The 13,999-nt window shown below is 55.4% G+C and overlaps 2 protein-coding genes across 5 annotated transcripts in view; one reads left to right on the forward strand and one right to left on the reverse strand.

Moving 5' to 3' along the window:
- The first annotated feature begins 6,156 nt into the window (after positions 1–6,156).
- Positions 6,157–10,498, forward strand: IL27 (interleukin 27). Its single transcript, XM_034988970.1, has 5 exons — positions 6,157–6,278; positions 8,453–8,625; positions 8,710–8,808; positions 9,225–9,383; positions 10,085–10,498. The coding sequence occupies exons 1-5, from the start codon at positions 6,257–6,259 to the stop codon at positions 10,334–10,336; spliced, it is 705 nt and encodes a 234-aa protein (XP_034844861.1). The 5' UTR covers positions 6,157–6,256; the 3' UTR covers positions 10,337–10,498.
- A 10-nt stretch (positions 10,499–10,508) lies between these two features.
- APOBR (apolipoprotein B receptor) overlaps positions 10,509–13,999 on the reverse strand; it is a 4,947-nt gene continuing 1,456 nt past the window's right edge. The window contains exons 3-6 of one of the 4 annotated variants that reach the window (XM_034988968.1): positions 11,812–13,988; positions 11,461–11,726; positions 11,266–11,366; positions 10,509–11,151 (exon numbers count right to left, since the gene is read on the reverse strand). In XM_034988968.1, coding sequence (XP_034844859.1) covers positions 11,288–11,366; positions 11,461–11,726; positions 11,812–13,988 — 2,522 coding nt within the window. In that variant the 3' untranslated portion in view covers positions 10,509–11,151; positions 11,266–11,287. Of the gene's footprint in view, positions 11,367–11,460; positions 11,727–11,811; positions 13,989–13,999 lie in introns of all 4 variants that reach the window. The other 3 variants (XM_034988967.1, XM_034988966.1, XM_034988969.1) reach the window with 3 other exon arrangements.

Here is a 13,999-nt window from a genome sequence, read left to right on the forward strand (position 1 = left end):
CAGTGGGCCAGACGAGTGAGGGACACGGCAGCAGGGGTGGCTGAGACCCCATGAAGGCCACCAGGTGAGAGCACTGGGAGTGGCGTGGGACCCCGTGTCAGCCTCAGCGCTTAGGAGTGCTAGAGGACCTGGTGTCTGCCAGGGCCTGCCCACCTCTCTCAGACACCTGGCGGGGCCTGTCCTGGGGCTCAGCCCCACCATTCTAATTGTTCTTCATAGAGAGCCTTGGTGAAGCCTCACCTGGCCCCCGTTGGGGGCTGGGTGAGTCCCACCCACTGGTTCTCGGGTTTGAGGCTGTCTACACCCTGGCCCGGAGATTTCTGCTTCTGGCCTGAATTCTGCTCTGATGTGTGTTTCTGGGTCACTAGGCCCCCTCTGCCTGCACCTCCAACCATCCCTACCTCCTGAGGTCTAACTGCAGCCTCTTCTGTTTCTTACCTTCTTTCTCCCACTCTCCTTCGGCCTTTCTTTGTCCATTGATGACAACCGTCCCTTGTATTTATTAATGACAACTAACATTTCTTTCCTCGTGAGTCAGGCCTTGCACCACTACCAATAGCTAAAACCTATAGTTTTATCATATGCCAGGCTGTGTTCAACCACTTTATAAATAATAACCCGTTGAGTCCACCAAACCATCTTAGGAGTTTGTGTTATTCTCATGTTATAGATGACAGAGCAGGCACAGAGAGGTTAAGTAATTTGCCTAAGATCACACAGCTACTCAGCAGCAGCCATTTATGTGTACAATCGTCACAACATCCTATCCAGCTGGTAGAAGCAGCCTCCTCGCTTGGGAGATGAGCCAAGATCAGGGAGATTTCAGGCCTCGACCAAGGGAAGTGTTGGAGCTGTGAAAGCGAAGGTCTGTCTCCCTCCCAGGTGGGGCCCTGACCCGTGACACCCTGTACCCTCCCAAGTTCACCTTCACGTCTGAGCTGAGAGGTGGGCAGGGCTGGGATCATGAGCCTCATCTTGTAGATGAGGAAACTGAAGCACAGAATGTTTGGGCCTCTCTCTCAAGAGGGTACGTACACGTGGGGAAGGGCGAGCAGGGCCGGGACTCGAACCGGGACTTTTTATCCCCAGCCGGGTGTTTTTCCTCTGCAGCCCTGCCTCCTGGGCTTCAAACTCTGCCTTCCTGGCACTCTAGAGAGCTGGCGGCCCACCCTCTCCTCACACCCGGCATGGCTCAGTCCTCCCGCCCCTGCCTTCGTGTGTCACTTAACATAGAACACCCAGCGATTATAACATCTCATCAGTAGTTAGCCGCCCCCCCCAACACCCCTTTCTCTCAGACCTTCCCATGGTTGGTAGTCCCAAAAGAGACACCCCATTTAGAGGCAGCGCCCCAGGTCTGCGGAAGGGGGCGTGGTGAGTGCGTGCTGCAGAATAAATCCTGTAGACCCTGGGGGGGTGGGGGGGGTGGGATGCATGCGCACAACAGCGGAGAAGCCAGTGATGAGGGCTACGGCTCTGGGCTTCCCGCCTCTCAGTGAAAGGAGGGCGGGCACCGTGCCTCGGGGCTCAGGGTCTCACCACCCATGTTTGGGAGACTCAGAGGTGTGGCCCCAGCTCCAGCCTGCCCTCACCTCCCCCAGCCTTCCTGCCTCCACCCAAGGCCATCTTGGTTTAACTGAGGGCTTAGTTCCAAGCCTTGGAACTGACATCAGAGGGCCCAGGGATTCCCCTCACCAGCCCAAGCTGAAAATGGGGGACTTGAGTTCCAGTCTTCATTCTGTCACTGATCTGCTGCGTGACCCTGAAGAAGACTTCCCCTCCCTGATTCCATCCTGATGTCACATCTGAAGCTTCTAACTTCTACTTCCTGGGCTCAGGATTCCCATGCAACCCGGTGGAGTGTCCCAGGGGGTCTGAGCTATAACGGGATACTTGGAAAATAATCAGAAAATTGGTTGATGGTTCTTTTCCCTCTTTTTTAATCATCTAGGTTTTAATTTCCCTACGTAATAGCAGTGGAAGCATTTGAAAACTGCTACTACTTTTAAATGAGGAACCTGAGGTCCAGAGCAGGCTGGTGACTCACCTGAGGTCACCAGAAGTGTTAGCTACATACTGGAGTCCAGAGCTCAGCGTTCTTGGCTTCCTTTCCAGCAGTTCTCAGCCTTCACCACATCCCTTCCATTTCCTGCTGGAATCCCAGCCCAAGCCTCAGCTCACCAGCCAAGATCCGCTTGTGGAAACTGAGGCCCAGGTAGACAGACACGGGCCCAGGCCCATCCTCCAAGGACAGGGACAGAGTCTGGCCCCGCCCTCCTTGGCTCTCTGGCTTCTTGGCAAGGATCTGCTAAGATCATCCCGGCCGAGGGCCATGCCCAGCAGCCCAGCTTCCCGCTTTACATCCTCGGTACCTGTCTGGAGCATTGGCCAGAGCGGGAGAAGGCTGACAGGGAGAGTTCAGGGCTCAGGGCTCAGCAGCTGGTCCCGGACCTGCTGCTCTATCTGGCAACTTTCGGAGCACCGGCCAGGAGCAGAGCCTACATTAGGCACTTGCAGCAGAAGACGGATTGGTTTGCTGATTTCCGAAGAACCTGCTGTTGTTAGCTATTGGGGATGTATCAGTGCACAGAATGGGCACGAATGCCCACCCTTGTGGAACTCATACTCCAGAGCATGGAGACAGACCAAAAAGAGGGAGAGAGAAAATGTTAGATGTTTTTAAATGTTATGTAGAAAAATAATGCAGGGAAAGGGATAGAAAGTGTGTGGGGAGGGGTCCCTGGGTGGCTCAGTCGGCTAAGTGCCGGCCTTCGGCTCAGGTCATGATCCCAGTGTCCTGGGATGGAGCCCCAAGTCAGGCTCCCTGCTCAGCGGGAGGCCTGCTTCTCCCTCTCCCTCTGCCTGCTGCCCCCCTGCTTGTGTTTGCTCTCTCTCTCTTTCTCTCTGTCAAATAAATATATAAAATATATTTTTTTAAAGTGCCAGGGGGGTCTTAATAGATACAGGCAAATAATTTAAATGAAGTGAATATTTATTAAAGATAATGTCCACAAACTATGAATTACATGGGATTTCTAGAATCGAATGAAGGGAATCTATAAAAAGATAAGAAAAAATACCTTATAATGAACAATTTAAAGCTTACTCGCTGAAATGAAGAAAAAAATAAACCTGTTCACTATCACATCTAATTAACATGGTGCTAAAGTACCCAGCTAGAAGAACAAAGCAACACAAATAATGTGCATTTTTTAAAGGTATAAAATCTGGAAAAGGCACCACTTGCCCTTTACAACCAGAAACAAAGTAAGACAAACTACAAATTAATGATTTTTCTTGAACTCATCAAGGAACTGAGGTCACAAGCCAAACAACTAACCTCACATTCAGAATAGAACAGGTAGGGACGCCTGGGTGGCCCAGTCAGTTAAGCGTCTGCCTTCAGCTCAGGTCATGATCCCAGGACCCTGGAATCAAGTCCCGCATCGGGCTCCCTGCTCAGCGGGGAGCCTGCTTCTCCCTCTGCCTGCCGCTCCCCCTGCTTATGCTCACTCTCTCTCTCTCATTAATTAATTAATTAATAATTGAATAAAATCTTACAAAAAAGAGTAGGACAGATATCTTCAGTTAGGAAATAGAATACTTACTTACTTATGGCAGACATTCATAAATGCCATATAAACTGACAAAAATATTAATCTAGAATTTTGTTTTAATGAAACCCACTGCAAATTAAAAACAGGTTAAAAATGAAAGTATGTAAAAAAAAGATAAACCATGTAAACACTAATCAAAAAGGTCAGGACTCATCAAATTAATTTCAGAAAAAGTAAACTTGAGGGGAAAAAAGGAACATTATCGAGGATAAAGAAAGACATTACAACATAAACACCAAACATACAACTAAAAAAAAAAAAAGATAGACATTACATTCTGATAAAAGGGTCAGTTCTTCAAAAAGACATAACAATCCTAATTTTGTCTATACGTAAACAATAGAGCATCAAAACACATGAGAGAAATTGGTAGATCTCGAAGGAAAAAAAATATATATCCACAGTTATAGTTGGAAATTGCAACATTTCTTTCTAGAAAATAGAAAAGAGAAAGTGCCAGGGGCAGGGTTGCATCTTTTAATCGGGTTAGTGAGGACTCCATTTGAGAAGGTGACATTTAAGTAGGGATCATAAGAAGAGAGTGGGCTTTGCAGGTATCTGGAAGAAGAGTGTTTCAGGCAAAAGGGACAGCAAGAACAAAGACCCTGAGGCAGGAACATGCCTGGCATGTTCTAGGAGCAATGAGGGAGTCAGTATGGCCGGAGTGGTATGAGTGAGGATAGATTAAGCAAGATAAATAAATATGCAATGTCCATTGGAGACAGGATTTATGGCAGGAAGGAATGAGCTTTTCAGGGGAGGAAGCCCGTGACAAGGGGTAGGTTCAGAACAGGCTGAGAAGAGGGGACTCCAGAGAAGACAGTGGGGGCTTTCTAGGCAAAGAGAAGAGCTAGTGGAAAGGCAGGCTGGTATGAGATGGCTCATCATGTTCAAGCACAAAGCTCCAGTTGCTGGACCAGGAATGAGGCTGCAGGTGTCAGCTGCAGCCAGATTGGGAAGGGCAGAGAAGCAACAAGAGACAGGAGGTCTTGGGGAACCCTAAGAGAAGGTCAGAAGGGTCGGGAGGTTGTGGTAGAGAGTGGGCGATGGAGTTCAAGGTTTGAGAGGCACAGCAGTTCTGGGCAACGGCAAAGGATGGGGAGTGGTTGTGGTCAGAGGGTGAGTGGGGTGGACGGCAGGACTTGGGGATGTGAGGAAGACCAGCCAGGGCCTGTGTGTGCCCTCACCATCAGTCTCAGGATGTTTGGGACCCCCCCAGTGAGGGGTCTCAGTGGCATGAGATGTGGGGGAATGAGCTGTCACCACCAGGGGACACTGCAAGGGAAACCAGTTTGGGCTAGGCAGGTGTCAGCCGCTCGCTCTTCCTTTTCCTTCTCCTCCAAGCAACCCTCTGGGATTGCTCCCCCAAATGTACTGGTACTTCCCGGGCAGTTGGTTCCAGGCGGCTCTGCTGGGCAGGGCCCATGTAGGGCTGAGAGGCAGAGTATAGAAAGGGAAAACCCCCTTGGTTTCTGTCTCACTGCAGGGACCCAGCAGGGAAACCCCACAGATCCTAAAAGGAAAGTGGGCCTCGGGGAAGACCAAGAAACCCCCATCTTCTCCCTGAAGATGGAAAATCCAGAGTAGGGCTAAGGGTGGAGCTGTGCTGGAAGGGAGACCAGTGGTTGATGCAGCCCAGCCCTGACAGCCATCCACAGAGCAGAAACACACAGAGCAGGATTATTCTGGGACGTGACCAAGCCCCATCCTACCTCACACAACCCCAACCTGGTGAACCCTGACCCTAGACATCAACAGCCCAAGCCTGAGCCCTGACCTGAGTCACAGGCTCTGTCAGAACCTTAGCCACAGCCCAAGCTCCGTGCCTAATCTGGACTGAGCTCGAAACCTAACCCCAGATGGTCCCAAGCATGGCCTCCAGGTCACTGATAGCTCTAACCCCAAGCACAGACAGAGCCAGGACGTTGGCCCCAGACAAAGCTCTAGATCAAGTCCTAAACCTGGTTATAGACTGAGCTCTAATGTTAGATCTTACTCTGGCCAAAGACTGAGCTCTTGGCTCTGAACGGACCTGTTCTCATCCGTCCTGACCCTGGCTGTAGGCTGAGCCCTGATCCTGCCCAGACAGGGACGCCACTGCTCCACACAAAGTCCCATCCCAGCTCCACAAGGAGCTCCCCACTCAGCTCCCTCCCTCAGCCATCTGGTAAACCAGAAAAGAGTAGGATGACTCAAAACCCCAAGTCCTCTCTGATGGGCAATCCCCTTACCTGGCCATCCATCCTCTATGGTACATTGAGCTGGTGATGGCACTAGGATGATAATGACACAGCAGAGGAGTAGGAGGGTTTGAGTCTCTGGGACCTACCAGTCCCTAGAGCAGTGGCTCACCCAGGAGCGGGGATGTGAGGGGAGGGCTGGTCCTGAAAGCTGAGCAGGGGTTCTGGAGCTTGGATTGACAGAAACCCCAGCTTCCCGCCACCCCCCACTGCACCTCCCGCCCCCTCTGGGAAGGGAAATGACATTTCCCCATTTCAGCAAGGGGTGGTGAGGAGAGAAGACTGAGTGCAAAGCCGAAAGTACAAGCAGGACGGAAAGTGAAACCGGCGCAGCCCCCAGTATAAGACCCCTGCCCGGGAGATGGCTGGCCACACAGGCTGGGCCCCGCTCTGGGCCAGATGGCAGGCGACCTTGGCTGGCGTGAGTCTGAGGCCAGGGCTGGGGGTGGAGGGGTGGCAAGCTTGGTTGAGACTGGGCAGGGGATGGGAGGTCTTGACGGGTGTGGATGGGGGCCAGGGGCTGAGCGGGCAACTACTTGGCCAAGACTGAGGATACAGGATACAGTCAACAGGAGAATGGGAATGAGTCTGGCATGAATGGGGGCCAGGGGCAGAGGGCTCATGGTTCGGCCAGGGCTGGGCAGAGGATGGGAAGGCTTGACTGGCCTGAAGGGAGAGAGGTGGGCAGCCAGTTTGACCAGGACCAGGACCAGGCAGATAAATGAAGAGTTTGGTTGGAGTGAATGAGCAGAAGAGTTTGGCTGAGAACTGGGGCTGGTAGAGGAAGCAATAGCAGGAGGAGTTGGCTGGAGTGTGGGGCTGGGGCCAAGGAGTCAACAGCCTAACTGGGTCAAGGGTCTGTAGCTCGGAAGGAGGTCCAATCTGCAGTTGGTGACTCAAAGAGTCAGAGGCTGGAACCAGAGCCACAGGAAGAGGAGCCAGAGTAAGGACCAAGGGCTGGAGGATGGGGACAGAGCCAGGGCCAATGACCCAGGATTGGGTACAGAGGGTAGGGAGAAGCCACGGGAAGGGTCTGGGGCTCCAGAGCTCAGACAAGAAGCAGAGGGTCAATAGGAAATGGCTCAGCTCAATTCTGGGTGGGCAATATCCACCAGAGCCTGGGGGCATGCACTTTCCCTCAAAGTAGAGCTAAGAGGAACCCCCCACCGTCTGAAGTCTCTGGGATGCCAGAGTGGTCCCCAAGCCAGGGTAGCCTGAATGCTGGGGGTTGCAGGCACTGCCCCCCACCTCTGGAAGTACATTGGTGAATGGAAGTACCCAGAAGCTCCCCTTAGTCTTTATTTACAGGACAATTTTGGGAGCAGAGCCCAGGGGTTAGAGATCAAGAATGGCACAGAGAGGAGGGAGAGCAGGAACAGACTTACAGACTTACAGCCTAGTTTTGGTTTGTGTTTCGAGAATTGTGTAACTCCAGTGATTGCTAGATTTCCTCTCCCTGATGGAGAAACCAGGAAACACTGCCCTCTTCCCAGAGCTCCCACTCTAGGGCCTCTCTCTCTTCTGTCCAGGAAATATAGGGCAGGAAGTAGTTTCAGAAATCAGTTGGTCTGGGGTGCCTGGGTGGCTCAGATGGTTAAGCGTCTGCCTTCGGCTCTGGTCATGATCCCAGGGTCCTGGGATCCAGCTCCATGTCTGGCTCCTGGCTCGGCGGGGAGCCTGCTTCTCCCTCTCCCTCTGCCTCTCCCCTGCTTATGCTCTCGCTCTCTCTGTATCTCTCTGTCTCAGATGAATAAATTAAAAAAAAAAAAAGAAAGAAAGAAAAGAAATCAGTTGGTCTGACTCCCCCATTTTACAGATGGGAACCTGAGGCACAGAGATAAGAGATGACTTGCTCAAGGGAAGAAGCTGAATGAGAAACCGAGGTTCTGCCTCCCATTCTGGGCTCTCCTCTTCCTGGCACCCCCTGTTCTTCCAACACTGCAGAGTGACCCACCTTCCTTGGTGGTGGCTGGACCAACCTGTCCTTCTGACTCCCTGGGATAGAGCCTCCAGCACCGCCTGCCCACCTCTGGGGCTCTAGTTCAGGTCATCAGAGCCGCCTGGCTAAGCCCAAGGAATCCTCAGCAGAACACAGTGTGCCCACTCCGGGGGAGGTGGCTGCCTCCTCTAAGTTCGCTGGGGGAAGCACAGAGGCTCTGCCTTTGGGCAGATCTGGAATCCAGTCCTGGTTCCCTCACTCTCTAGCTATTTGGCCAACTTCACCGGGCCTTATTTTCCTCATCTGCAAAATGCACAGGATAATAGCACCCAGGCTACCACATACGGTTGAGTGGTTTGTTCACTGAAAAAGACACTTGGCCAAGGGAGTTGGTGGGGGTCAAGATCCAGCCTGAGATTTGCTTGCAAAGGTGGGTACTCTGAGCAAGTTTGTGTCTGTCTTGGAGAAGGGGTATCTTCTTTTCATTCATACAGAGATCCTATATGGTGTCCTCAAAAACTTCCATCTTATTAGTGGTTGTGCGGGGTCAGCGAGATGGCACACAGGGCTTGCCTATAGTGCAGGTTAGAAAAGGCACGTGAGTTCTTCTCAAGCCTTCCCCTCATCTGGCCCACCAACTCCGCGCCCCTCTCCAGGGCTCGGCCTTTTGCTGCTCTCCTTGCTCCTGGCTCGAGCTGGTGTCTGGGGATTCCCGAGACCGCCAGGGAGGTCCCCCCTGAGCCTGCAGGAGTTGCAGAGGGAGTTCAAGGTCAGCCTGCAGCTCGCCAGGAAGCTATTCTCCGAGGTTCGGACCCAGGCCCACCGCTTTGTGAGTCACCCTAATGCAACTGGTTTTGGGGATGGGCAAATCCCCACTCCCTCTGGTCCCCACTAACAGACCTTGCCCCCATAGGCTGAATCTCAACTGCCAGGAGTGAGCCTGGACCTCCTGCCCCTGGGACATCAGCTCCCCAACGTCTCCCTGACCTTCCAGGCCTGGCACAGCCTCTCTGTGAGTTGGGGGCCAGAGGGGTGGGGCAGGAGAGCTAGCAGTAAGGCTGGCCCTGGGTGGATGGAGATGAAGTCGGGGATTGAATGGAAAATGGATTTGGGGAAGAGTGGAAGAATCGGATATGGATGAGGCTGAGTACGTCATCGGATATAAAAATTCAGCTGGAATAAAGGAGTGGTGTGAGAATGAGGCTGCACCTATGGAGGAGGGATGGGGTTGGGATTAGGAGTGGGACTAGGGTTGGAAGGAGGCTGGAGACAGGATAAAACCACAAGCAAGGCGACGGACAGGAAAGGGGATGGTGAAGAAGGGGATAGAGTGGGGCTGTGGACAGAGAGTGACAGGATGGTGAACATGGGGTTGGGTTTGATCCTTAGCCTGTGAGCCTTGCCTGACCCATTCCCTCCCTCCCACAGGACCCAGAACGACTCTGCTTCCTCTCCATGATGCTTCGCCCCTTCCATGCCCTCTTGGGAGGCCTGGGAGGCCAGAGGGGCTGGACCAGCTCAGAGAAGATGCAGCTGTGGACCATGAGGCTGGATCTCCGGGATTTGCAGCGGCATCTCCGCTTCCAGGTAGAGTGTCCACCCACCTCCTCAACTCCCAGAGACCAACACAAAAAACTGAAGCTCATTGGCTCCCTTTTACAAACACCCCCTGCCCACAGGTTGGGTAAGTTTGGAGGGAGATGCTCTAGACCCTCGGTGTATTGGAGGGAGGTGGGGGGAGTGGCTCTGTCCCCTGAATCTCTGCCTTCTCTTGGGGTCTTGGTCTGAACAGCTCTGAAGCACCCGGAACAGCTGTTGGCATCAACAGACCCTGTAACAAAGCTGGTTCCCTTCTCCCTCAGCCTCTCACATCACCAGGCCCTCCCGAACATTTCCAAGGGAAACTGGCATTTTCCTCTTAACAAAAGGAAAACAGAAAATGCAAGCAGCATGAAAACTAGCTATACCACCTTTCTGTCCATTTCAGATCCTAAAATGACCCTTAAGAGAAGAACTTCTGGGGTCCCAAATGCCCAGGGCAATCCTGGATGAGTGTGCCACCTCCATGAGCAGCATCTTGCTCTGTGACTTCCGTTTTCTTGAACCAAAAAATCAGGCGGGACGCGTGAGGTGATGACATAATGGAAGATCTAAAGTAGGGGCTATCCAGGGAAATCATGACCTTGTGGTCTCTGATGTCATTCTGTACCGCTGGGAACATAAAAGAACCAGGATGTGCTCTGGGTCTCAGCTTGGCCATTGTCTGACCCATGGGCGTCTCCTCGCAGGTGCTGGCCGCGGGACTCAACCTCCCCGAGGAGGAGGAGAATGAGGAGAGGAAGGGGCTGCTCGAACGGGCTCCGGGTGGCCCCTCACAGACGTCAGCACAGCTGTCCTGGCCCCAGCTCCTCTACACCTACCAGTTGCTGCATTCCTTGGAGCTTGTCTTGGCTCGGGCCATGAGGGACTTGCTCTTGCTCTCCCAAGCCAGAAACCCAGCCCCACCCTTGGGGTGCTCAACATTCAGCTCCCAGCCCTGATGGGATGACTTCTTAGTCCTGTCCCTTCACCTTTCAGAACCTGGGGACTGGGGTCTGGGCAACGAGACAGCCCCCAGCTCATTTGCCTTAAGCCAGGCAGGACTCCACCGGGCTCCCACCCCGATCCCTACCCAATAACTTAAGGCCCCTCCGGTCCCTGGCAGATATTTATTTCTTGGATATTTATTTATTGTTTAGGGAAATGATGGTTTATTTATTGTTTCAGAGCCTGCTAGCTGTCCTCGGGCTAGGCCACCGTGCGGGGTGCCCAATAAAGCACTCTCACCCTCCCTCGGCCTCAGCTTCTTTTCAGAGAAGGGGTACCTGACTCCCAAGGGACAAGAATCTGTAGCCTCTGGCCACCCTGGGCCCCTTTCTGCTCCTAAATTCTGGGGGCTCCTGGGTACCTTCCTCCATTCTGGCTTGCTGGGCCGGTGGGTGCCATAGTAACCAGCAGAGTTGTGAGTTTTTGAAAGCTCAGGGCCGCTGACCATCTGTTTCCCACCCACCTCCCACTGCAAATGGGGCTTGTAGGCCCTGCTGACCCCCTTCTTCTGGGCTAGCTCCCACCCCCGAGGTTTGGGTGCTGTTCCACAGCTTTCCAGAAGGCCCCGGGTGGGGGACTGGGAGCAGTCCAGGAGGGAAGGCTGCGGGAAGAACTGTCTCGTCCCCTTGGTCCTCCAGGCGGCCGAGACAGGTGAGAGAGGCGGTCAGGACAGGCCGTGAGAGGCGGTCCCAGTGGGCAGGGAGTCTGTCGGCCACATTGCCGAGTCATGCTCCTCAAGTTCATGGTCCTCACAGGCGTCTGGTTCGGTCTGTTCCGAGAATGACACACTGAGAACCTGAGGCCCAGAGGGTGGAAAGGGTATGTCCAAAGTGGCAGAGGGAGACAGGCCGCGCAGGGTTTGGAGGATCCCTCTGAGCCTCACTTGGAGTCGGGCTCCCGGGGGCTCAGGGCCCTCCCTGCGGCTTTGGCTGGCCCAGCCGGGCTTGCAGCTCCTGCATCATGCCGGTGTGTGCAAGACCAAACCTGCGGACGGACAGAGGTCAGGGGAGCTGGTCTCCAGGCGGCCACGGCCTCCTCCCCAGGCCAGCCCAGCCCAGCCACCTCACCCTGGGCTTACCCATGTCCCAGCGGCCTTCTCCTGGCTGGCAGTGGGGTCCCCTCAGGCTTTGGGGGGCTGGGCTCTGGGGGCTCCTCTGGCTGGAGAAGTCTCTGCTCGCGAGCTGACATCTCTTCCTCGGGTGGGGGGCGGGGAGGCTCCCCCTGCTGCTCAGGGGCGCCGGTCCGTCGGAAAGAGGGCCGGGAGCGGCGCAGTGAGGAGTTGCGAGACAGGAGCACACGGCTCCGGGGCACAGAGACGTCCAGGAGAGACCCAGGGAGCAGGGCCTGCAGGGCAGGGGGCACAGAGTACCGTGGGGCCGGATTCGAGATTCTGCTCTATCCAGCCCCGGACCCCAGCTGGGGCTCTCACCTCACTCCAGCTGGTGCCCGCACCCTGGCCGGCACTTGCTGCCGTCTCCCCGTGGGGCCCACGCTCGGCCTCTGCAGGCTCCTGGTGTGTTGACTGGTCCTCCGGGCCCTGGACGTCCTCCGGGCCTTCGGGAACAATCTCCTCGGCCTGTGCTCTCCGGTCTTCAGTCACCGCAACATCCTCCACATCAAGGGGCCTTCTTGCCTCTCCCTCGGGGTGGTGGTCCCCACATTGCCCCTCCCTGCCCCGCCCCTGCTCCTTCATTTGCCATCCCACAGCCTCCTCTTCCAACAGCGTCTGCCCTCCTGGGAGCCCCTCGGCCTCCACTGTGGCCACGGTGCCCTCTGCCTTCACCACCTGGGAGCCCGAGATAAAGCCACCCATCTCACAGCTTCCTTCTGCCGCCGCAGGCTCCCTGACCTCCACCCACTCTCCCCCGGGCTCACCCTCTCTGGCCTCCAAATCCTCGGCTTGGCCCCCTCTGCCAGCCACCTCCTTGTCTGCAGAGCCCACCAGGCCAAACTCCGGCCCACCTCGGTTTTCTCCCCATGTAGCCTCTACCAGCTCCACGCCTCCCCCAGCCTCCTGCTTCCCTTTGGAGTCCCCAGCTTCCCCAGCCTCTCTTTCGAGCCCTCCCCCAGCTCCAGCAGCCCTTCCAACCAGAGCTACCTTATCCCTCACTATCTCAGCAGCCAAAGAACTGACCCCTGGGTCCTCGCTGTCCTGGAGGCTCCGAGCGGCCTCCTCCAGCCTCCAGTCTCCGCTGGATGTTGTGTCTGCCCCCCAGGGCACTGTGGCCTCCACCTCCGCATCCTCGGTTTCTCTAGCATCTGACTCTCCCAGCGACTGACCTGTCCCTGCGTCTGCCCCATGCCTTCCACCCAGCTCCTGGCTCTCTGCTCCAAGGGTGTCTCCCTCCTCTGCCCCGTACCCTGCGTCCTGGGCTTTCTTCCACTCCCCGCCTGCCTCCGGGACATCTGGGAGCGCAGACTCTCGGCCTCCCTGGGCCTCCTTCGGGGCCTGGCCTCCTGCAGCCTCCTCCTCCCCCTCTTCAGTATCTGCTTTTTCTTCCTGGGTATCCCCTCCCTCCACATCCCTTCTCTGGTTCTCCCAGACTTCTGCCCCAGGGGCATCAGGCTTTACATCTCCCACTTTCCTGGGGTATTCCTCCAGACTCCCTTCCATCTCCTCTTTGCTCAGAGCTGAAACACCCCAGAGCTCTTCCTCACCCCCCTGTCCTTCCTCAGGCTGCTCTGTCAGGGTCTGGGGGCCTGCCATCAGCTCAGGTTCTTGGCCTTCAGTGATTTCGTGCTCAAGGCCACCCCACTCCACCCTCTGTGCTTCTCCGCCTGTCTGAGCCTCCCCCTCACTCCTCTCCCCGCCGAACTCCTTCTCAGGACTGCTGGTCTCTAGGGTTGCTTCCAGGTCAGCATCCCCTTCAGCCTCATTTGTCATGTCGTCCTTGGGCAACTCAGCCTCTGAGGCCCAGCAACCCTCTTCCTCCTCTTTGGTCTTCTCTGCCTCCACCACCTCCTCCGGACTGGCTGGAACAGTCCTGATCGCTGAGGCTTGCCTCCCCTCAGCCACTTTCCCTTCCTGATCTGCTTGGATCTCAAAGCCCTCCCCTACCTCCCCCTCTGACCCATGGCCTTCTGCAGCCTCCCCCGCTGCTGTCTGGTCCTTAGTTGCTTCTTCTGTGCCCTTAGTTCCCAGGGACTGGGTTTCTTTGGGGGAAAAGCTCATCTCAGCCTCTCTATTCTCATCCATTTCCTCCTCCTGGTCTCCCCTGGAGGCCTCCTCGAATGCCCAGGCCCTCCCAGTGCCCTCTGAGATCCTTTCCCCTGAGACTTCCCCATATTCTCTCTTCCTGGCTCCTGAGAGGTCACCCTCCTTCCCAACTGAGGTTGTCCTGGCCTCTACCCTGACTAAAGTTATTCCAGCCTCCTCCCTGCCTGAGGCTGTTCTATCCTCCTCCTCCTCCTCCCTGCCTGAGGCTGTGCTGTCCTCCTCCTTGCCTGAGGTTGTCCCGTCCTCCTCCCTGCCTGAGGCTATTCCGTCCTCCTCCCTGCTTGAGGTTGTCCTGTCCTCCTCCCTGCCTGAGGCTGTGTTGTCCTCCCCACTCTCTGAGGCTGTGCTGTCCACCTCCCTGCCTGAGGCTGTCCCGTCCTCCTCCCTGCCTGAGGATGTC

Source organism: Mirounga leonina, unplaced genomic scaffold, assembly GCF_011800145.1.
Source record: "Mirounga leonina isolate KUSES-001 unplaced genomic scaffold, KU_Mleo_1.0 Mir_454, whole genome shotgun sequence".
In the NCBI taxonomy this organism is placed as follows: domain Eukaryota; kingdom Metazoa; phylum Chordata; class Mammalia; order Carnivora; family Phocidae; genus Mirounga; species Mirounga leonina.

What these genes read in the sequence shown, in the direction of transcription:
- IL27 (XM_034988970.1), top strand. Translation starts at nt 6,257, where the DNA reads ATGGCAGGCGACCTTGGCTGGC. An exon ending in AGGCCTGGCACAGCCTCTCT is followed by an intron (nt 8,809 to 9,224) that starts GTGAGTTGGGGG and finishes TCCCTCCCACAG; the next exon opens with GACCCAGAACGACTCTGCTT. An exon ending in AGCGGCATCTCCGCTTCCAG is followed by an intron (nt 9,384 to 10,084) that starts GTAGAGTGTCCA and finishes GTCTCCTCGCAG; the next exon opens with GTGCTGGCCGCGGGACTCAA.